Source organism: Oculina patagonica, chromosome 6 (genome assembly GCF_052425735.1).
Source record: "Oculina patagonica isolate OP01 chromosome 6, crgOcupat, whole genome shotgun sequence".
NCBI classification, from domain to species: Eukaryota; Metazoa; Cnidaria; class Anthozoa; order Scleractinia; family Oculinidae; genus Oculina; species Oculina patagonica.
The window spans coordinates 24,213,289-24,235,513 of record NC_135763.1 but is presented as its reverse complement, the minus strand read 5'-3'; the positions used below and the strand labels follow the sequence as shown (position 1 = coordinate 24,235,513).

The 22,225-nt window shown below is 38.9% G+C and overlaps 3 protein-coding genes and 1 non-coding gene across 4 annotated transcripts; 1 reads left to right on the top strand and 3 right to left on the bottom strand.

The window, feature by feature from the left end:
• Positions 1-181: 181 nt before the first annotated feature.
• LOC144658743 (synaptotagmin-14-like) lies at positions 182-5,114 on the bottom strand. Its single transcript, XM_078519210.1, has 2 exons — positions 3,591-5,114; positions 182-2,066 (listed from the first exon to the last, which is right to left on the bottom strand). The coding sequence occupies exon 1, from the start codon at positions 4,852-4,854 to the stop codon at positions 3,592-3,594; it is 1,263 nt and encodes a 420-aa protein (XP_078375336.1). The 5' UTR covers positions 4,855-5,114; the 3' UTR covers positions 182-2,066; position 3,591.
• A 2,535-nt stretch (positions 5,115-7,649) lies between these two features.
• On the bottom strand, positions 7,650-10,044 carry LOC144656327 (uncharacterized). Its single transcript, XM_078516559.1, has one exon. The coding sequence runs from the start codon at positions 10,023-10,025 to the stop codon at positions 8,604-8,606; it is 1,422 nt and encodes a 473-aa protein (XP_078372685.1). The 5' UTR covers positions 10,026-10,044; the 3' UTR covers positions 7,650-8,603.
• A 2,855-nt stretch (positions 10,045-12,899) lies between these two features.
• On the bottom strand, positions 12,900-21,990 carry LOC144656329 (translocation protein SEC62-like). Its single transcript, XM_078516561.1, is given in 11 exon segments — positions 12,900-13,712; positions 14,859-14,978; positions 15,730-15,790; positions 16,024-16,080; positions 16,575-16,619; positions 16,753-16,782; positions 17,289-17,369; positions 17,371-17,491; positions 19,316-19,421; positions 21,513-21,630; positions 21,839-21,990. Coding segments are annotated over 11 exon segments (1,164 nt in total). The 5' UTR covers positions 21,884-21,990; the 3' UTR covers positions 12,900-13,332.
• LOC144659037 (U6atac minor spliceosomal RNA) lies at positions 20,988-21,115 on the top strand. The gene has a single exon (XR_013571848.1). It is a non-coding gene; the product is annotated as a U6atac minor spliceosomal RNA (small nuclear RNA).
• Positions 21,991-22,225: the final 235 nt, after the last annotated feature.

The following is a 22,225-nucleotide window of genomic DNA, read 5'->3' as shown; positions in this document are numbered from 1 at the left end:
TTTCGAGTAATTTTTGGATTTTAAGGCACTATGGCCCCAGTCAAAAAAAGGTCCCCGGTCAAAGGTACGGTCAGCGGTAAGCTGATCAGCAGATGGAATTCCAGGTGCTTCTACCACTACCACGGTGCGCTCCCCCTCCCGGAAACTTCTACCTCCTCTAGCCTGAGTCAAAAAAGTCTCGTTTTTAAAAAAAAAGTAAATTTATTGAAATGCACATCGAAATAGTACATAATATATATACGCATATAAAAATTGGCAATCACAGTAGAAAAATTGTTACAGTTACTAAATTGCATTACTAGGTCAGAATTTTCTTTAAAAACCAGTTTCCTTATTTGAAGGAAGTTTTTGACCCCTGACTAACTACTTATTGATGCTTGGATGACCATAAAAATACTTTATCAGTACTCATTTATGAGGAAGTTAAACTTGATACATTACTTGCAGCATCATAACAAAACTACTTAAAACACATTTTGTGCTTTGAAAGTTTCAGGTCAGAAATGGGCTTTGTCACGGATTTTCCCAGATGTCTGAACAGCTATCGAACAGCTAAAATTTATATTTGTTTCGTACAAAACCTTTAAATAATGGTCCACTTTTATTAAAAAATTGCTATATTAGAGCACTGAAACTGTTAACAAGCATCCTTGCTTGCGGATGACTCGGATGGAATTGGATTGCAATTCTTCAAAAAAAAAAGATATTTATAGCCGTAGCTTGATTTCTATCAGCAAATAAAGGTTATTTCTTCCTTTAGATGTTCAAAGATAATGTTTTTCATAGGTTAAGTTGCCTACCACTAATTTCAGAACAGTTTAGACCAAAAATCTGCGAAATCCCCGTGACGCTGCCCCTTACTTGTTTTACCTGTTCTTCCTCTCCGACGAGAACAAAATAAGATGCGATAAGATGCATCTTTTTCTACCCGAGGAAAGAGATTAAAACACCAATGATTCAATCTGATTTCTGAATCCATATCAGAAAGGCATAAGAACTACTGTACTTCCTCGCACATTTACACTTCACTAAACCAACAAGCCTTCATTGCATTCCATTATATTTATAAGTTAAATACATTGAGTTTTGAATATAGAACACGCCCGAGGACCCCACGAGCGGAAAATCAGCCCTTGTATTATACGTATGTGGAACAAATACTTGTATTTTTCGTCAAAGTTGGCTAAGAAACATGACTAGTTGGCGTCATAACTTTCAGAAAGCTTTCGACTATTGTTTTCTGATTGATTTATGCAAACAACTGTATTTTGTTAAGTACCAGCATGAAATTCATGACAGTCCAGTTTCACCAACTCTTATATTTATATATTTTTGCGCGCAGGAGATTTTCGTGTTTAAGATGTCTTCAATGGAGGGTATTTTCTGCAGGGTATTCTTTCATCAACAGTCTTTAGAAGCGGAACTATTACTGAAGAACCCTATAAAACAGCGATATTGAAAAACTGGACGCTTACAATTTGTACGGTTCGACCGTGTGCTCAAACTATTCTCAAAATTCAACGATAGTGTCTATTTCACCACCGGCAAGGCCGTTTGGAAGGCGTTTAGAGGGCTTCCCATTTACCTTAAAATCTAGAAATGTTCCCAGGAAATAAAATGGATCGCATTAAATGTTTGCGCCGTGCTCTTTAAGAATACAGATAGAGGAAGAAACATTTGAATGGTATAGAAGTGTCTGACGATCTACTCCACCAAGAAAACGTGTCCGGCTTCGCCGGCAAACAACTGAATATGATCCATTTGATTTCCAACCTAAATTTTTCAAACCGTTTGAACAAATTACCAAGACCCGTACGTAATTTATGCGTTGTATTCGTTATTTATTCATGTATACCCCAATATGCAATCAGAAGTTCTCTGAGGGAAAAATATTATTTTGATCATTCGTTCTAGTACCTATAAAAGTCGATGTATTACAGATATACAAGAAAGCTCGAACGTAAATTTATGCTAAGAGTAAACTCGTACTGTGAATGTCTCATAATTTCTTGTTTCTTTTCTTGTTTCTTGCTTGGCATGGGTCAACTGAAAATTCTGTTTGTAAGCTAAAGAGGAGATAAAATAACGTTCATTTTTAATGTTATAATTAGTTTTTGACGAGTAAAAACAAATAAGGTTGTAATACAAATATCTGTGTTTATACCTTGTTATCAAGGCCAGAAAGTCCTTCGGTATTAGTAGCTACTACAGGGCGGTTTTTCATTTGACTGTCAGAGTATATGTGGTTGCTTTCCATGCCTTGTTACTGGCTCTTTGATTGGCTAAAACAATAGTCGTGTGCAAACCTGCTGTAATCATTCTCTAGCATGCTGGTTTTACATTTTAACCAATCATGAGCAAGCAGAAGCATTCGTGACTCGAAATTCTTTGTGTCATCAGTGTCATTTGTAAGAATTTGATTAAAAAGCAAGGAAATATCCCCTAATTGAATAAGTTTTATATTCTCATCATCGTTCTGTTTGACAGTGTATAAAACACTGTAATAGGAAAAATTAAAATGTCCACAGACATTAGAATGCACAGAGTTAAGCTGATGTTTTATATCAAGTTTAATTTCGCTTACTCCAAGTAAACTTTTGTGCAAAAATGTAATAAAATGAAAAAAAAAACTGTGCACAGATCGACCTAGAAATATCGTGTCCATTTTAGCTTTGTTTGTGATTAAATTTCGCATCTGCTACATAAAAACTATTTCCGGCTGATAAAATATTTACCATCGTGAAATGTAATTTATGCGAGGGAATCATTAAGAGGAAATGGAATAGAAGGTAAATGCCCGATTCCGCAGGAAATAACTTTCAAAGCTCGCTACACTGTATACTTTTTCTTCTTGTCAAAAGGCTGCAGGCGATAGCATTTCCACTGTTTCATTTTCTTCATTTAATTTCTAGTACTGCCTAAAAGACAAAGAGCGAACTGAACTAAACCTCCAAACAAGCAGAACTTTTCAACCGTTGCAAATAAGAGAAAATACCCCCCCCCCCCCCCCCCCCCCCCCCCCCCCCCCTCCTTTTCCCCCCCCCCCCCCCCCCCCCCACTCGGCCCCTTGGTGCGAGGCACGCAAACACGATAAAATAACAAGCAACATAAACTTAGGGAGTTCCTAATAAATAAAACCGCCTAATGCTGCATACTTAAATACTTTAGCTAGTACAATAATAATATCATTAAACATCAATTTCATTACTCGCAAGTTGCTGAAGAAATAAACAAAGTATTTCAAACTGGCAAGATATAGCAAAAGAATTTAGTTAACACCATAAAACATGCTTGAGGTTAACTGTAACACAGCTAGAAGGGGGTGCTTTTTGTTATGCACGATGAAATGTTAGTCCTGGGCAAGTTAACAGCTTAACAAATAAATAGAACAAGTAAATAATAAAGATGGTAAATTTTAAGCTCGGTGGCAAATAATAAAGATGAATTGTTCAACAATATTATGACACGAGCATTGGACAAAGAAAAAAATCTAAGTCCCCGACGGGAATCGAACTCATGGGCTCCCAGATACCGGTTATCAGTATGGCCTCTATTGTGGCCATCAAATAGAACAACTCATCAAAACTTACCTCATTTAAACAATGGGTGCCATTGCGTGATGACTCTCTCAGAGCCTGTCATGACTTCATTCCAGTGATTCTGTTGCTGGTGACTGCTGGACTGCTTGCCGAAGCACACCTCTCCGATATTCTCCCTCTTTCCTCGCCTCTCCGTCATGCGGTACAGTGTGAAAATCACCCCGATGGTCGCTAGCTTCTCGAATGTCACGCGAAACATAAACATCTCGTTGAATTCAGCATCGATGACGTGTTTCTTCAGCGAGGTTCGGCACACTCGTAGAACTTGGTTGTTGTCTCCGAGAAGTTTCATTTCAACCGCGATGTCTTGTGCCTTTGAGTTGCTCAGAAGACCGAGATTGCGGGTTTTGATAACTTCAGCAATCAGCTTCCTCGTCAGCGCGCGGTACTCTAGGGAAAGCAGGATTTCGGGTTTGCTGTCTTCTGCGGGTGTTTGCCCGCTGTCGCCCGTGACTGCAGCGATGTAGCGGGAATCAATTGCGTAGGTTTCCGGAATGTTCAGATCCAGTGCGATTTTGACCGCTTGTGGACCAAGCTTCACATCTCCAAGATTCACAACCCCCTGACCAATCATATGCTTGGACATGGCGCGATGATCGTACAAGCGAAATCGGAGAGACATCATTTTAATTTTTTCCTTCGGGGTCAGGATCATGGTGAACGGATCTTTGAATTTCTTGGGTCGCGCACGGAAGCTCTGTTGGTGAATTGGCAGAAGCATGCAGCTCACTTCCAAATCATCCATCTTCCACTTTTGAAACGGCGGGAATTCGACGCCCAGGACAGTTAGCGTCAGCTTGGATGTCTGAGAATCATAGACGAACTGCATATTGAGCCGTCCGCCAGTCCCGATGTCCCGCGTGGTTCCCGAAGCCGTGCCATTCTCTTGCACAACTTGGATGCTCGCGGGTGCGTTGAAATTAGGATCTTCTTCGCTTCCCACAGTGGAAGGCGCTGCGGAAGCTGTGCTGGCTTCCTCATAGCTCGGTTTGTAATCATCGCTCGGTGACACAACCGGCTCCGGAGGCGATGGCTTGTATTCTAATTCCATATCACTTGTTTTGTTGTCCCCCTTTCCAGCATCTTGTATAGCTTCTTTTCCTTCTTCCACCGGGGCGTCCTTTTGATCGTTGTTCGCAGTGCTCCCAACAGCTTTTTTCTGTACCTTTGGCTTCGATTCTCCGCCAGCACAACAACGTAGAAGCGAGAAAATCGACACAGATTTTTTCACTTCTTTCTCCTCTTTCTTCGACATGACGATCGTACTTTCACTCAAGCGAATAGCTCAGTCGTAAATCAAACTCGCCAAGGAATGCCTTTGTCTATTAGCCTTCTAATGCCCACTTCAACGCCTAGCAAAACTTGGAATTCTTCGACGAGAATTCGCAAAACTTCGATCGAAACTTTGCTCGCAGACGCTTCTGAGACACAAGAATGTTTACGAGACGTATCGTTAGCAAATAAACACTCTGCAAACGTACGCATACGAAGTATATCGGCACGAAATCTCGAACATAAATTTGACTTGTTAATTAGTTTAACAATCTTTGCCGCTCTTTTCTTCGGGAAATTTTTGTATTGTTTTCACTCCAATAGAATCTAATTTAAGACCACCGCCATACATGCACTTAAAATTGTTCGTCTCACTTCAGTAAATCTTTTCTTTTGTTTTCTTTGATTTATTGTTCAGGGCTATTGCCCAATAGTCAAGACACATGCAGAAATATAAAGTTTTAAATTCGCTTAGTCATAAAATCTACATGTTTATTACACACAACAAAGACTACATATCAGTCAATCACAATAATTTTTTTCATATTATAAATCGATCGACACACGTTTCCCCCATTCAATTTTAAATTTTACTCAAAATAGATTTCTGTCATAATAATTTGCCCTTTTGAGAGCATGAAGATGGCTTCTGAAAGCAACGTTGTGGAAAATTATTCCAAAATTGCGCGCTTCAAAAGTTCGCCTTAACTTTGAGCGTGGGAGTTGGCGGCGGTTATTTTTATAGAAATTTACTTTACAGTTCATCAGTTATTAACCCGCAACACAAACATCAACCCGTTCCCGGCTCTCTCTCACCGCCTCTTGGGGGCGGTGAGGGGCCCGGGCGAGGTTGCACAAACATGACAAATTACAAATCAGAAATAAACAAGAACAGCGTAAAAACAAACAGTCTAACTCAAGTTTTGTTAAAATGTTGATATTTACTAGTTGGGCAGTGTTGCATTCAGTGAGTAAGAATTGGAGGGAAAAGCTGCTATTTGATATTTCTTCCCAAATCTAAACAATAATTTAACTAGTGGTAACCACAGGTTAGAAAGTATTACTCATTTGAAGTAAATATAAATTGTAAAGAAATTTAAAAATGCACACACTTTTGGCTAAACAAACTTAAAATTCTGAATCTTCATGGGCGTAAACGATTGTGCGTGATCGAAGGCGTAATTCGTGAAAACCGTTACAAAAAGCCGTAATGCGCGAAGTTTGTTCAGTTCAACAAATTGAAACGAAATTTCTTTAAAAACACACAAACATGGGACGAAGCGCAAAATATCGCACCTGGCAGGTTAAAGTGGAGGAACACTTTTGTGGTCTAAAGATCTCTAAAAAGAGAATTGTTTATGTGGGTGCGTATTGCGTGTTCCTTATTGATTCGTGTCCGGACGTCGAATTATATCCTTCCTGCACAACAGGAAGGAAATAACTCGTAGTCGAGGTCTGCACGAAGGTTTATCGAGTCGTTTTTGACTTGCCGCAAATGACAAACTGACCGACTGTCAGTCTCAGAACATCCCAGTGCGACAAGGAGGCGAAAATTATTGTATACCTTCAACTAACCGCACAACCAGGGGCCATCGAAAACATTCATCCCGGACAGTTTCGATTCCTGATCGAAAAAGACCGAGTTTTCACGCAACTTACAGATTTCTTTCATGATAAACTCGTTAAGAATGTCGACAACTTTTTCTTAAGAATTTTACTTTAATTCCGACCATTAAAAATCAATTAGTAACTTTCAAATGTAACACGCGATTTAACACCTGCTTTTTGTGATCAGCAATATTATCATCGTCTCCGTGGTATCAACCACAAATAAAGCAGCCAATTGTACCCAATTGTTTTTCAAAATTTTATCTCAGCAAATGAAGTTACGGCATATCCTAGATATTATGCAAAATTAGGGGCTCCACATTGGTGAAACAACGGGACAGGAGAACTGAATTAATATAAACAAGTGCCATAAAAAACACTGAGCCATTCTTCAGATTACAGCCATGGCTCTTTGTGCAGCACAGTCTATCTAAATCTCTCCCTCCACCTCATACAGCAACACAGAAAGTTGTGAAAAATATATTATTTGGAGTAAAGCACTGTTTGTCAAATACGCACTTGACATGTAACTTTTCACGCGATTAAAGAGGAGATAAACTGCTGTATATATCAAGGCAAGGTTTCGAGTCGGGTCTCGTGAATCAGGAAGTTAAGAACGGTGGGGGGGGGGGGGGACAAGAGTTCGAGAGCGAGTCTGTATTTCGTGTCATGATCTCAGTTAACAGGCTTGAAAAAGCTTACTCTAACCGCCAACCAATGACTACAATACTATACTTTTTAGTGGCTCTTCTGTCCTGTCCCGTACTGTTTTGGGTCTGGTTGTTCAAAGCAGCATGCAGGGTGGTAGGAGGGAGAGCTCTGACGCCCTGGCAGCACGATTGAAGCAAGCGCTAGTAGGGCCTTGCTTACTTTTCAGACATGCGCGCTACTAGGCCACATGGTAGCTGGCAAAATATTATTAAATTCTACACCAGGGAGAACAAACTTTTCTAGGGAATTCTTTTCAAGTCTAATAGGAGGACCAGAACTTAAAAAGGGAGGGTAAAATATATTAACACGTAATTCAGTCTAAGGACATGCCAAGTGTAAAATTTTTTAATAAAAACGATATTTCTTCTTCTTCTTCTTCTTCTTCTTCTTCTTCTTCTTCTTCTTCTTCTTCTTCTTCTTCTTCTTCTTCTTCTTCTTCTTCTTCTTCTTCTCAACAGGTCGGGTTCATCGGGTCTGTTGTACAGCGGGTTGTTTCTAATGATCTTTCAGAGTTGTATTTTTCCTTGACCATGTTTATTATTATGGCTGTTTATTTATCATTTTTCAATAACTATTTCAGTTTACTAGCATGTAATAAAGTTGGAACAAATCCTTCACGTTGTCATCGAGTTTTGCTGTTGTCAGCATAAGCTTCTTTTGGCTACACACTTTTCACAGCTGTTTTCACGCTGGTATCAGCAGGTGTTTTGTATATAGCGATGATGTAATTGACAGAACTAATAAATATTCCTCAATATTGTTCAAGTATTTGATAATAAGCCTTATATTGCTCGTATAGAAGAGCGGAATTTGCTAATTGTGTCACAAACATTACACCGCAAACTGTAAATGTATCGCAAACTATTCCAGAATTGCAGTTTCTCATCATTTAATATCGCTGAGTGGCTAAACTTGCTTCAAATAATAATTTTTTCTGCTCAAAAATCGTCACAAACGACTAAGAATCGGCCTTATTGAGTTTGTTGTTTGTATTTTTTCTAGTGGTTTGAGGCATTAAATACAAATATGTGGTCTTGTATTTGTTTATGCAGGTCCTTAATTGCAAAGACAGTAACATAAAATTAAATGCCTTTTACAAAAGTGATTTTCAATAGTAAAAGACACTGTGCCGAGAGGTGTACTACATTTTCCGTTATTTTGTACACCACTAATATGTACGAGGTGCGGACCTATCTTTATACATAGGAGAAGTTGCTGAACTTGCTGGCACGTTCCGGAGGGGGAATCGGGCTTGTGATTTGATTAGTTCCCGTACTTTGCAGTTCTTCGTAGGTTTGACTTACATGTTCCGGAGGGGGACTTGAGCTTATCATTTCATTAGTTTCCGTTCTTAGCTGTCGTTCGTAGATTTTGATGGCATGTTCCGGAGAGGGACTCGAGCTTGTCATTTGATTACTTCCCGTAATTGGCCGTCCTTCGTAGGTATTGACTTACTAGTTCCGGAGGGGGACTCGAGCTTGTCATTTCATTAGTTCCCGTTCTTAGCCGTCCTCCGTAGGTTTTGCTAGCACGTTCCGGAGGGGGAGTCGAGCTTGTCATTTGATTAGTTCCCGTAATTGGCCTTCCTCCGTAGGTTTTGCTGGCATGTTCCGGGGGGAGACTCGAGCTTGTCATTTCATTAGTTCCCGTTCTAAGCCGTCCTCCGTAGGTTTTGCTGGCATGTTCCGGGGGGAGACTCGCGCTTGTCATTTCATTAGTACCCGTTCTTTGCCGGCCTTCGTCTTTTTCCCCGCTGATTTGCCCCTTACCCGCCTTACAACAGCACCATCCGAAACTTGAGAGGCACTTCTTGGGCGTTTTAATAGGAGAGACCGCATATAGCACAGTCAAGGCGAGTCCAAACTCGGTCAGACGAAACAAAGTCTCGTGAATAAACCAAGGCCACGGCGCAATGTTTTTTCCAAGCACGAAGTGATGCTCTATGACTTCCACTAAATCGTAAATTTTCAACGCAAATAGTGCAATACAGAAAAATATTGTTAGTGCGGTGATGGTAAAGACCTTCCGCACCGCTTTCGCGTTGAATGACGCGCGCTGAAGTCGGTGCGGAGTGTAGGTCGACGCTGGCGCGTAATTTTCTATGGCTTTCTTGTGCCGATTGTTTTCGCGAATCACTTTCAATCCGCTTTTAGTGATTCGTACACCCGTAAAGAGAGTCATGGATAGCAGATAAGCGGTGCAAACCATGTACAAAGCAGACGTACTTTCTACTAACGCCGTGACGATATCTGCTATGATAACCACACTAAAGTGCCCGACGATTATAAGAACTAGGAAGCGAATTTTTCGCAGCTTGGAGTATGTCAGAGGCGCAGTCTTTACGCTTGCAGTGAATGTTATCTGGATCAGAGCAAACGCCGCCATGAAGCAGGGAAAACCAAGACCAAAAATAATTCGATGAACGTACAGAGGAATCACGATATCAGCATCGTTCACATTAGTTGTCATCTCATAAGGGAATAGTACGAGCGCTACGGCACGAGTGACTCCCAGTACTATTACAAGTGAATGTACAGCGTACGATACATTGCGAGACACCTTTTCTCTCGATGTTCGTCTTTTGGAAGCTTCGATGAGCCTTATAGTGGAATATAAGGCAAGTCCCATGAATAACACTACAAATGATATCCAGTGAAGTTCCCAGCCCCATTTAAAAACTGCTTTCGCTTCTTCCCAGTTAGGCACTGGCTCGGAGTTTAAAAGTTCTCTTGTTCTTCCAGATCCAGCCGGGTTGACTTCGCTTATATTCCACGTTGCATTAACCATCGCTTTAAAACTGTTTCTTCGATTAGACGTGCTTTCAATGCATTTCATTTACATCATGAAACAACATACCTCGAGCAAACAGCCTGGTAAAATGACAAAGCAATAAAACTTGATGAATACTTTTAAACAAGAACTGAGTAAAATACGTTAAAACAGTCAGTGTTGTTTACGTAACAACCGGTGAAGTTATACTAAATGCAAATCACACAAGTAAGAGATAAAATAAACATAGAGTGGACAAGATGTTGCCTAAATTTTTGCATATGCGGCGACGAAGACCGAGTTTGCGGTTTTCATCCAAATGTTTGGAAATGTTGTATTTGTCGTTTCAGTAAAAGAGATAAACTCATTCGTGTGGATGCGGTTAATTTTCATTTATAAAATTGTCGACTTGGAAATGAAAAGAAAAAAGGCAGACCGAGAAGTCACTCAGTTTAAGCTGGTGTAGATAAGTCGAAAAGACGGAGCACGAATAACAATATTCAAATACCGTACCTCAAAGACACCACTGAAAACTTCAAAGCTCCATACAGGAATATGACTGATCATACAAGCTCGTACAGCGGTCCAATTTGATTTTAGTTCGTCAGTGTCAAGTTGTTTTTATCTTAAATCTCCAGATATGACGTCCAAAGGAACTTGAAACTCGTCAAAGGTGTTGAAAAATATTAGTCCCGCTTACCTGTTAGGAAAATAACCCACTTAGACATCGGCAATTTTCTCATGAACTAATATCTAAAATATTGGCCTGACTCTGTTTTGTTTGACGAAGATTCAAGTGTGTGGACAATAAACACAAATAAGTGCCAAATTACTCAGCGTTAATGCTTTTAAATAGGTTTAAAGGACAAAGTTATTAAATATTTTGCATCGGGAAAAAGTTCGAACACTTGATCAGAAAGGAAGCCAACAAAGTGTTAAAATGCAGTACTTCGAATTAAAGTAAGAAGTCACGCGATTTGAAAAGCGCCGGTGATATCGCTGCTTCGACAAAATTTGTGTTTCTTAGCCCTTAAATATATTAATTCCTTTTCTTGTGAAATAATTGTTCTGTTGTTTATACCGTGTTTACAGCCTTTATCACCATGGGGGCGGGTTTGGCAACGGGCCGGTGGAGGGTACCGGGTGGGGTGGCTGGAGTACTAAACACTCATAATCTGTATCACACATTATGACGATAAGTTCAGACTGAAAGATTAGTTATTTTTATCAGGCAGGGCTAACGTTGAAGTTTGGAAGACGGCTAATTGTGAAGAAAATGTTTAGAAGTTTACAATTTTGTATGTGGACTACTTACCCAGCCACCTCCACCCCTAACCCTACCCCCACTGCTCCCCCGTCAAGGATAAATACATAATTTCTGGGACAGGCAAATGGCTGTTGTTGTAAATGTCATTGCATCTGCAAACAAAGCAATTACATGAGCTACAATGCATGATTTACAACTTCCTTACAAGGCCTTCAAAACTGATGCTAGAAGGAACTTTGTCATGGATAAATTCATCAGTGATATTGTCTTTCTTTAAATTTTGTGAGGCGAGGGCTCTACGAAATTTTTTTGAACTTCAAAAACAGTACCAAACCCCGCGTGATAGTTGATTCGGGCTTCGCCCTCACCCTCAACTTTCACGCGAAGAAAATTTTAAAAAAAAAAAAAAAGGGGAATTTGAGCGCAGCGGGACAGCTGTACACAGGCTCGAATAGGTCGTGAAACCGGGGAGAGCAAGTTCTTGCTCTCCATCGGCAGTTTTATTTCGTTCGCTTCACAAAGAGTTTCGTTCTCTATGACTGTTCACACACGCATCCAATAATCAATACTTGTTTATTTGTTAATATTCCGCCGTGTAAACACGAAAGGCGGGGTAAGTCAAACAAAGAAAACAAATGGAACTATTTTATAAAGAAGAGAAAATCCAATACTGAATGAAGTAAAGAAAAGAAAGTTAGACAACAGTTAAACATATGACATTAAAATAAATAAGACAGCAAAAGAACGAAATCTTCCTTGAATTCCAAATGAAAATGCACAATAGTGAAGCAGGAAACGAAGGAATCAACAAGTTAGTTCTTGAACAGTTTACCCAACACTTCGACCTCACAAAAGTTCTCTATTTAGTTAGCAAAAAAATGTCAACAATCTAAACTTTCAACTTATTAAAACGATGCGACTAACGCTCATTCTGAGCTGCGACTCCGTTCAGTTGTAATCTGTTTTATGATTATCTAAAAGATTAGGACTAGAACGATTCGGACATCTGGAACAACTATGTAATGCTGAATATCTTGGCTTAATTATCCATTACAAAACAAGCGTTCAGCAAAACGCTCACTATTTCACACATTCTGTCGAGCGTAGTAAGGAATGGTTTTGCATTCTACGGATATTCCGGCAATGAATGCGCTAACCAGCTCCATAATTGCCGTAAAGTTCCAACACGATGATGTAAGGGCTGGCTGGGTAATTAGATGCTAACTGAACACAGATCCAAAGAACCGCAAAGAAGGTGCAGCCGAGTAACGTAAAATGAGAAAAGATTTACGTCCCTGAGTTGTTCAGGACTTTTTTTAGCTCTGAAATGGTCATATTCAACGCCCACAAGATCCTCAAACCGCAATACGGTTTTCTGATCACTATTTATTTCGGAAATACGAAAAGTACTTGTACTAAACTAAAGTACTAAGGTACTAGTTTCTCCGGAAAATCGACTATCATCTCACTGTAACCGTTACCCCATCCACCGACACTACTCCAACATGCGATATAAGTTGAGAGGGAGGGAGGGGGGCTAGGGAGACCAATTTTTATGCGCTAAAATTTCACGTGTGCAGGCTTATACACCTGATATTTTTATAATTGTTTGTAAAAGTATGTCAAACGTTTTGTCGTAAGGTGTATTTTTGTAAACGACACGTAAACATAAATCATTTAACCACACAGTCTTTATAAATAATTTCACTTATTCTGTATATTAGGGTACGTTCCTCTGCGTATCTCACGGAAATATGTTTGATAAGTTTTTGATAAAATAAAACAAAGAAAAGACAACACAAGCTTTAACACAAACCCTACAAAAGAAACATCAATCGTATGGAGGTGTTACAACGTCTTTGGAAACTTTTTACAAAGTTCCTTTACAATGAATTGTAGCTCTCACCAGTCACGTGATTGTCTTTGATTGACAACAACGAACCCAAACCCTTGTGCATTACCAAAATACGAACGACTCTCTCACGAAAGCCGCCGTAAATCTACATAAGCATTTCGAGTATTTACGTCAGTAACAGAGTCATTTAAGGTTCTAGCTCTAATGTGAACACAATAAAATGCAATATTCGATCGTAACTGCAAGCCGTTTCAACATTTCACTTCAGACGCTAAAGGATCGTTTGAATCTGGCTCAAGGTCTTTATCCACTTCGCTCCTAGCTGTTGCGACTTCTTCCTCTGTCAACGTAACCCAAGGTTCTTTATCTGTATGTTCTTTGTCTTCGCTGCTCTCCTCTTTATTTACTTGCGCTGTTTCTTCATCGTCTTCTTTTTCCGCTTCATTTTCGTCATCTTTTTCTTGTTCGTTTTCGTTTTGTTTTTCGTCGGGTTTGCTTCCTCTGTATTCGTGCGTGTAAAGCGGGACAAATGATTCAAAGAAGCCACATTCCTCGGTCAGGTTCGGTAAGAGCCAGAAGTGATGCCGCCCTGCTGTAAATACCCAGACGATTGCAAAGAAAACATAACGCACTAGAAATGAAAAACGAAAAAAAAAAAAAAAGTTTCAGGACAACATAGGTTTGCAAGCAGGCGATAATTTTGCTCAGGTACTTTCGGCTAAAAATAACCAGGGTCAAAACCCTGGGGGGGGGGGGACCAAATGCAGTGTTGCCCCTGAGATCCCCGCTCACTGCTCCCTACCCTAGCTTAGTCAGGTTGGCGACTGATTCACCACTCTACCCTAGGTACTGAATGAATGAAATCTGGAAGAAACCCTCGTATATTTTAACCCAGCACAGAACAGAACAGCCCGGAGCACCAAAAAACCCCATTAGTGTAATGTTAGAGTCGGGGTTCCTGGTTGGTTATAAGGATTAGCCTTTCTAAGGGTGTCAGTTCCAGACAGTGCTGGCGTGTTCCGGTTTTCCTGGTTACGAAAAGCCACGGAGCTTAAGAAAAGCCACGGAGCTAAGAAAAGCCACGGCTAGAACGGGCTTAAGAAAGCCACGGAGCAAGGTGAGATCGTTTAATAAACCCAGCCTTCATATTACTCTAGGTCAAGGGAAAGTGAAAGATTTTTTTGTTTGATTGCCTATTTTCATGCAACATTCTTGCAATGGGGATTTGTTATGATCTTTTATAATCTTTTTTCTAATCTAAATAGATGTCTTACCATTAATTTGAAACTGTCATAACAGCAATTTCCAAATGAGTGCTGTAAAACCGAAACCAAAGTAATCACTTTGGCCAATCACAAAGGACACAGACAATCCAGTGAACCAATCAAAACTCAAAGCAGATACTTTTTGCTGGCACGAAGCGCAGGAAAAACGTGTGCGAAGGAGTCACGATTGGTTTTGGTTTTACTTGTGATTGGCTGAGAAAGTGGCGTGAGTTTTTAAACCAATCACTAAGCGTAATGCAAAACCAAAGCAAATGCAAATTCTTTTTGACACTTATTCATTTTGTGTCCCTGAAACCCCTTCGGGGTGGTCTCATTTTCTCGTGCTCACTCTGCCGGTCAGTCTCCACTGACTCCGGCCTTCTTTTTGTCTCTGCACAGTTGTGGTGACTCTCCTTGGTCTCTACTCCCTGTGGCGATGTCCTCGCTGCCCTGACTCTCACTGGCTCGTATCTAATTGTTAAATAGCAAACCCTAACAAAATAGATACTTACAGAGGGCAAGCACCAGTATGGCACCCACAGCCACAGCAGCCAGGACACTCAGATACCACACATACTCTCTGACATAACTGGGCCACAAGGGGAACAGACAAATGGCAATTGTGGCTATCACTGTTGGACAAACAAGAATGAGGGAGAAAACGTTCAACATTAGCATTCAGCTGCAAATATTGAGTAAAGCTAATTTAAGAATAGAAATACTTCATAGGTTTGTCATCTAATCGTTAAGTGACTCTTGATTGATTCATTGATTCATTGACCACTGACTGTGACTGACTGACTGACTGACTGACTGACCATATGATGACTGATGATGACTGACTGACTGACTGACTGACTGACTGACTGACTGACTGACTGACTGACTGACTGACTGACTGACTGACAGTAACAGTAAATCTTTATTGTGCCTTACACTCCAAAGGGAGGTATTGGTCTAGTTACAATAAAGGCAACTATGCTAACAAATTACTTAATAACAAACAATGAAATTACAATGCAAATGTTTACGGTAATAATTGAACTATTAATTATACAATTATTTATTGATATAACTTTCAATTTAAAATTTCTTTTCTTTTTTGAAACATGAGGTAGATAGACAGACTGACGGACTGACTGACTGGGACTGACTGACTGATTGATTGATTGATTTTTTGATCGACTGCCTGATTTTTTGTTTCTTTAATTAATTGCTTCATTCATTTGTTGATTAGTTTGTTTGTAAATCAAAATGATTGGTTCATTGACTGACTGACTGACTGACTGACTGTTTCTTTTTTTTCTTCATTGATTGATTGTCTTTCTGACTGATCCACTGACTTACAGACCCACCAACTGATGGATGGACTAATGTACTTACCAACCAAAACTCCCAGGACAAAAGTCTTTGGATGAACTGGGTCAAACCTCCACACATAAGCCTGTGAAAAGGGAGTAATAATTAATGTATTGAAAATAAAACATGCTAACAGAAACATTACACAATCACAAAAGCTAGCCAGAAAAACAACTATGAAAATGCAAGTTATGACGAGACTACAACAAATAGGTCATATTCACAAGTTATAGAGCTTTAATTTAAACAAAGAAAAGAGCATTACATTTTACACAGTTGTATCACTTAAAAAAGTAATTTCACTTTAATTGTACCAACCTCTTCATCACCATCCAAAAATATCTGATCATCGTGTAATTCCAGCTTTACTTTCACCTAATAAATATCCAAGTCATAAAATTATATAACTTTACAACAGATGTCATGGCCCCACTAAAGGAAAAGAAATCCAAAATAGACAGTGTTTTGAGAGCTGGGGGGGGGGGGGGACTCCCTTATGAAAGGGATGGGGATCATGATGCCTGTCATCTCGTTGAAGGGTGTAAATTACAGATTTTGGCCTCACTGAGGGTAGGGACAGAGCACCAACATTTTTAGCTATTGAGGTCTTGTTTAGGGTTGCACAATGACATTGAAGAAATAAAAAACACAGTAACCAGTATACTGTGTTCGTGGTCTAGACCAAAAAGGCATTAAAATGGTATCATTTAGGGGTCAAAAAAAGCTTGAGCCATGCCAGGATTGGTCTCCTTTAGGGTTTAATTTAATAGATTGTCCTTTGGAGTCAACCACCAGGGTTTTTGAGAAGAGGGACAGTGCACGATAATGCTTTTACATTTTAAAGGAGCCAACATGTAACTACAACTAACCTTTCTCTTCTTTTTTCCATCACCATCTCCATTTCCTTCAGTTGACTAAACCATGAAACAACAGAAAAAAACTCAGTTACAATAAGTTAATAATATTGTTGATCTATGAATGTAGTAATAGCAAAGGTTAAAGCAGCATTAAGTCTGCTTCTGCAAAATAACTGAACTATTGTCATACTTTTTGTTTGCTTTCTCCGCTATCATCATCCTTGAAATTAATTAGAAACAACCACAGGTTAGTTTGCTTGGTTAGTCTGTTATGATGCCAGAAAATGTGCTGCACACAAATAACTTTAGTAAACATTTTTTTGGCACATGAAAGAAACATGAAACAACAACAGCAATGTTGTATTAAGAGTCCACTCAAGGAATCACAAGATCTCTACTGGACATTGTTGTAAATGAAGTCCTATAAGTGGTATTGTAAATACATGATGCAATCATATGCCTGGATCATGTAAGCACACAAATCCTGCAAATGTACACATTACAGAACTGCTGTAAGAACTGCTAGGATGCACAAAAAAAGATGAGGTGTTTGGTGTTCTTGGGACACAAGTCACAAGTAATAATATGTTCCACTCAAAACATTACTTTCTACGTAATACATTCATGTCCTTCAGGGAACCAGCACCGACATCTGCAGAATGTATATTCAGGAATTTACATTCTCTAATTCATTTTTATCATAAATTAGCCGTTTGGTTTACTTGCCTTTTTCCCTTCTTCTGTTTTCTCTTTCTTTTGTTTCTTTTTTGGTTTCTTGCCTTCTGATTCATCTTTCTCTTTCACAGCCTCCTTCCTCATTTTCCTTTTGCTTTTCGTTTTCTTTTTCCTTCTCTTTTTCCTTCTCCTCCTTGGTCTTTTTTACTTTTTTGATTCGAACAACACGATTGAAGAACCCCAAAATCAGTAACCTAAAAAGAGAACAATTATTATAATTATTCCCTAATTAATACTACTAACTTCCCCTGAATATCAGACAAAATTCCCCCTGTCCAACCAGCACACAGCCCTTAATATTTCTAAGCCCATGGGTTGTTTTAAGCTAAAATAAAGTATAACAATTTCAAGCATAACTTTGTTTTCAAATTAAATACAGCTGTTTTGTTTTGGATCAAGGTTTTGGAAAATTCTGCTTAACGGTTGGCTAAAGGTAGTGTGTTTAAAATTAAGTTCCTTGTGTTGTTAATCTCAGCATAATTCAGCATGTGTTACCCATTCTAGACCTTTTGGTTTCATCAATTTTCTTTTCATGACTTACATGTACCATGTTGTAATTAAATTTCCTTACATGTTCACTTAAGTTAATAGCGGAGCTCCCAGCGGCCCGAAAGGGCCGCAGAGCAGAGCCCCATACCCATAGAAAATTAACGGACCCATGCTTTTGGTTTTTCATGGTCTCATTGGCTGCGTATGGTTCGCGGGCGCGTGACGTACGTACGTCTGCAACATGCAGCCCCCCGATAGGATTGGTATGGTTAATATCAGCTTACATGTTGATTTGGACATCCCTGGTCTAGCAGCTGTCAAAACAAGGTTTCCGCTGACCAGTATCACATGACCATATCGCGGGCTCACATACAGAACTCATCGAGGTCGAATGTTTTTTCGAAGTTTACTGCTGACCAAATAATGGTTTATATAGGATCGCGGGCTCAAGTGCTATATTTTTTTCTGTTATCGGTCAGTAAATTCGGATTTTCAAAAAGGGCGAAGTGAATAACTGGGGAGCTCCGCTTTTAGGCTTGGCTAAATCTATTTAATATTTTTAAACAAATACTGTAATCTATAATAAATTTAAGCCCAACCATTTTGGAAATTAGATTTTTTGAAATCCTAAATTTCTCTTGCCAGTGGTAAAAAGCTCAAACATTTTGATCCTTGTACTTGTTTGTTATTACATAAAAATGCTTGTGCTAGTACACATTTCCCTTACTATAAATAAACTGTTTTCTTCAAAGTTTCTTCGCCATAGAAATCTTCAGCAAAACCAGGGCCGTACCTAGCAGGGGGCAGGGGGGGGGGGGGGTGGCAGTTTTCCCCGCTCACTTGCAAAAGGTGAGTGTTTTTTTATGTTTGTGATCCAAAAAAATTAACTTGGTAAGCAATCAGCTGGAAGAAAACATTTGGTCATTACTTATGTTTATCCAACTTCATAACAAGTACTAGCAAATAATTATTTACTACCTTATTCTTACTAATTTTCGCGCGTACTTAATTTCGCGAAAATTCAAGAGCCGAATTTCGCGAGTATTAATTTTTGCGATTGCAAGAAAAGTTAGAGGAAAAGTACCAGTATATTAAATTTCCCGATTTTGTCAGCATTTTATGGATCAGTTGCCAAAGACTAAGGAACCCCTGCACTGGAAATACACAAAGGTCTGGCTAAATGTAACTACAAGGAGCCTGCAAACCAGTAATCAGAGTAAGTGTGCTAGTCAAAAACAAGACAGAAAGGTATTTTTATAGGTAGATAGTTGCAGTTCCAAACACTTAAATTTTACTGTTTTGATATAAGATACGGTATTAATTTTCGCGTGTTTAAATTTCGCGCATTGTTTTTTTCGTGTGTACTAAATTTCGCGATTATTTTGAAATCGCGAAAAACGCGAAAATTAGTACTCGCGAAAATTAGTAAGAATAAGGTAGTGGACTAAAAAGTTAATTTCAATCCCTGACTATGGCATGGTCATAGGGGAAATGTATTTATAACATAACTGTAAAATCTAGTGGCTTACCTGTCCAAATATGATTCCACAGACACACGATCAGTGAACAGTATCTCAGTGCCTCCTTTACCAGATGCCCACTTTGAGTCCAGCAAACAGTCAATTGCTTTAGACCCTGAATGCAAAAATTAATTAACACGGAAAAGGTTTACTCTGCCTCTGAGTTTAGTGACCCATCAGGCCTGAACTTATCTCGGTTTTGGATGAAGCGACGAGGAGGCATTTGTATTGTACAAATCCCTCCTACAGTACTCCTCCATGGATGGGATGCTAGTCCATCACAGTGCCCATTTACACACCTGGGTGGAGAGAGGCACTATGAAAGTTAAGTGTCTTAACTTTTTAAATAACCAATTTTTTTTTCAAAAAACAACCGGCTCCGCCGAAGCCGGCTGCTATTTTGAACCCTGAGTGTCTTGCCCAAGAGCACAACATAGTGACCTTAACCAGGGCTTGAGCCTGGGCAGCTTGAACTGGTTTCCCATTTCAGGGTTGTTTTGCTCATGTCCAACGAAATCCCAGGGTGTGATCATAAATCATTTTACGGCAACGATAAATACAAATCTGTCCGACCACAATTTTGTTTTGTCCGACCAAGATGCTGTCAAAGTAGGACATATGTCATTTAAAGTGAGAAAAATTATTTGCAGCCCTGCATTTGGGGTAGCCTGCAAGTAGGCTCACATTTGGGAAAACACGCAAGAGTGGCAAAGCCGCAAAAACAGAATAGACTCACAAGACGTGAGACTTATTTTTTTAGGTTTGCTTCACTCTCAGACTCATTCTGGCAGTTTTGCCTATCACAAATGTATTCCTGAGAGTGGACCTGCTTGCAGGCTACATTTAGTAAATCAATCACTCAATATTTTAAGTTCTTATATAGTAGTTCAATTAGTTTTAAGCAATAAGAACAATAATCTATTAATTATTAAATTATGTAAATAGTATTTTCTTTAATTTTAGATTCTTATGACTCCTGAAGATTTTTTTGAGCCCAGCACTTATAAAGTTACAAATAGGTTTTTGAATCATATTTTTGACAGCCATGGATATGTTTTTCTATTACAACTACAGCTTTTTATACCTAAAAAAATAAATAAAAAAATAAATAAATAAGGGGCCAGGCATGTCCACCTTAAAGACCCAGTTTTTTATCGAGAAAAAAATGGTAAACTTCAGTGTTTGCTAATATAATAAGATTATTTCTGCTGAAGTTACATTAAAAAACCTTGTTGTGAGTACGGTTCACACATTTGTGGAGAGAAGTTAATTTATTATATTTATTCATGTTCCATGAAAATCAAGTGAACATAAATTTGGAAATTTGGAAAATTGTTTTTTCTGGTAAAAATGTTTTAACTGGAAAATTCTGCATACAACCCAAAGATTTTTGGTAGATTCAGGTTACTGGTATATACTTACACTCAAATTAAAGGGATCCTGTTTATGAAACATAAAACAAAATAGATTTTGAAAACAAAACACGAATTTAGGATATATACAGAAAATAAAAATAAAATAGGAAGCATTCAAGTATTCCAGATAACAAAATTCGCTAATAATAAATATGGCAAAGAAGAATAAACCGAGGTAATTAAATATTCAGCCAAAAGACGTACCACAATGAAGAGATTTGCACTAAAGAAAATAATAAAAGGTCGACCAAAACAACTGCTTAGTTGTGTTGTATGAGCCGAGAGAAGGTTAGCATCTCCCTCGATAAGGACGAGAAAAGTCTTCGGACTTTCAACCTACAACACATGGTTAAGGCTTTGCCACTTACTTCGTGGCATCTAACCAATTTTTTTCTTTTATAATTTCGAGTCAAGTCAGAAAAGGACACGTAATTGATCGTGGTCACATATGTGCAGTCTATGAAGTTCTGGTCGACCGCTCTCTCAATAATTCTTTCGCAAAATTCTAGAATTCAAAGTTGTACTAAGAAAAGGCTGCAATCACATACTCCTCCAGAATATAATAATATTTCCTTGTTGACGTTTGATCAGGGAAATAAATCTTCGTATTTTTCCAACATGCAAGTTTGCACTTCGCTATACAAGCTTGAAAGTAACCATAAAGCTTAAACCATTCAAATATTTGGGTAAATTTGTAGTGTGGATTAGTCAATTCAAAACTGACAGTTGAATACCAATAGCTTTCGCTTGTAAGGCAGGGCTAAAACTAGAGAAATAAAATCGATATTTACCGATGAAATAATCTACTTTTTCTCCCAGCAAAGTGGATGGTTTTGACGGGCAGTTCCATTTCAGATACTTTCCAATCTCGTTTTCTTCTTTTGTTGGTTCTTGTCTGTCTTCTCGTGACTAAGGAGCAAAAAACAAATACATTTACTCAGTTTACGTCAAAAACAATCCAGTCAAAATTCCGTCGTATACGGCTTTACGAAACTGAAGAACAACAAACGAACATTCATCGTTCATCGACCGAATATGTCGAGGGACTGTAAAATGTCCGTTCAAAATCGAAGTATCGCGTTATTAATACACAAAACAGAAATATAAAGTTACTCACTTCTTTCTTCTTTCGTCTCTTAATCAACTTTGTTTGATCACCCATGTTTCACCGAAGAAAAAAAACAAAACAAATGCAACTTCAGGAAGATGAACAAACCATTCACGCGTTGTACTTCTTGCCGTGGTCGGAGATATCCGAACAACGACGAACGATGTCGTCGGTCTGTCGGAGATTTTCGGTAGGTACTCGTAAGCCAATGCGCATTCGCAAATTGAGTCACGCAATTTAGATACCAGCGTGACAACTCAATTTGAGATACGGTAGACTTTCTGATCTTCTTTCGAATTGCCAGCTTGTAGTTACATGTTTTCAGCCTAATTAGGTTTTCAGCCTTACTTCGGAAACATTCGTATGACCTTCGAACAACACTTGGACAATCGTATG

Bases quoted from the DNA above. Each gene is read 5' to 3' on its own strand.
- LOC144658743 (XM_078519210.1), bottom strand. From the start codon at position 4,854: ATGTCGAAGAAAGAGGAGAAAGAAGTGAAAAAATCTGTGTCGATTTTC.
- LOC144656327 (XM_078516559.1), bottom strand. From the start codon at position 10,025: ATGAAATGCATTGAAAGCACGTCTAATCGAAGAAACAGTTTTAAAGCG.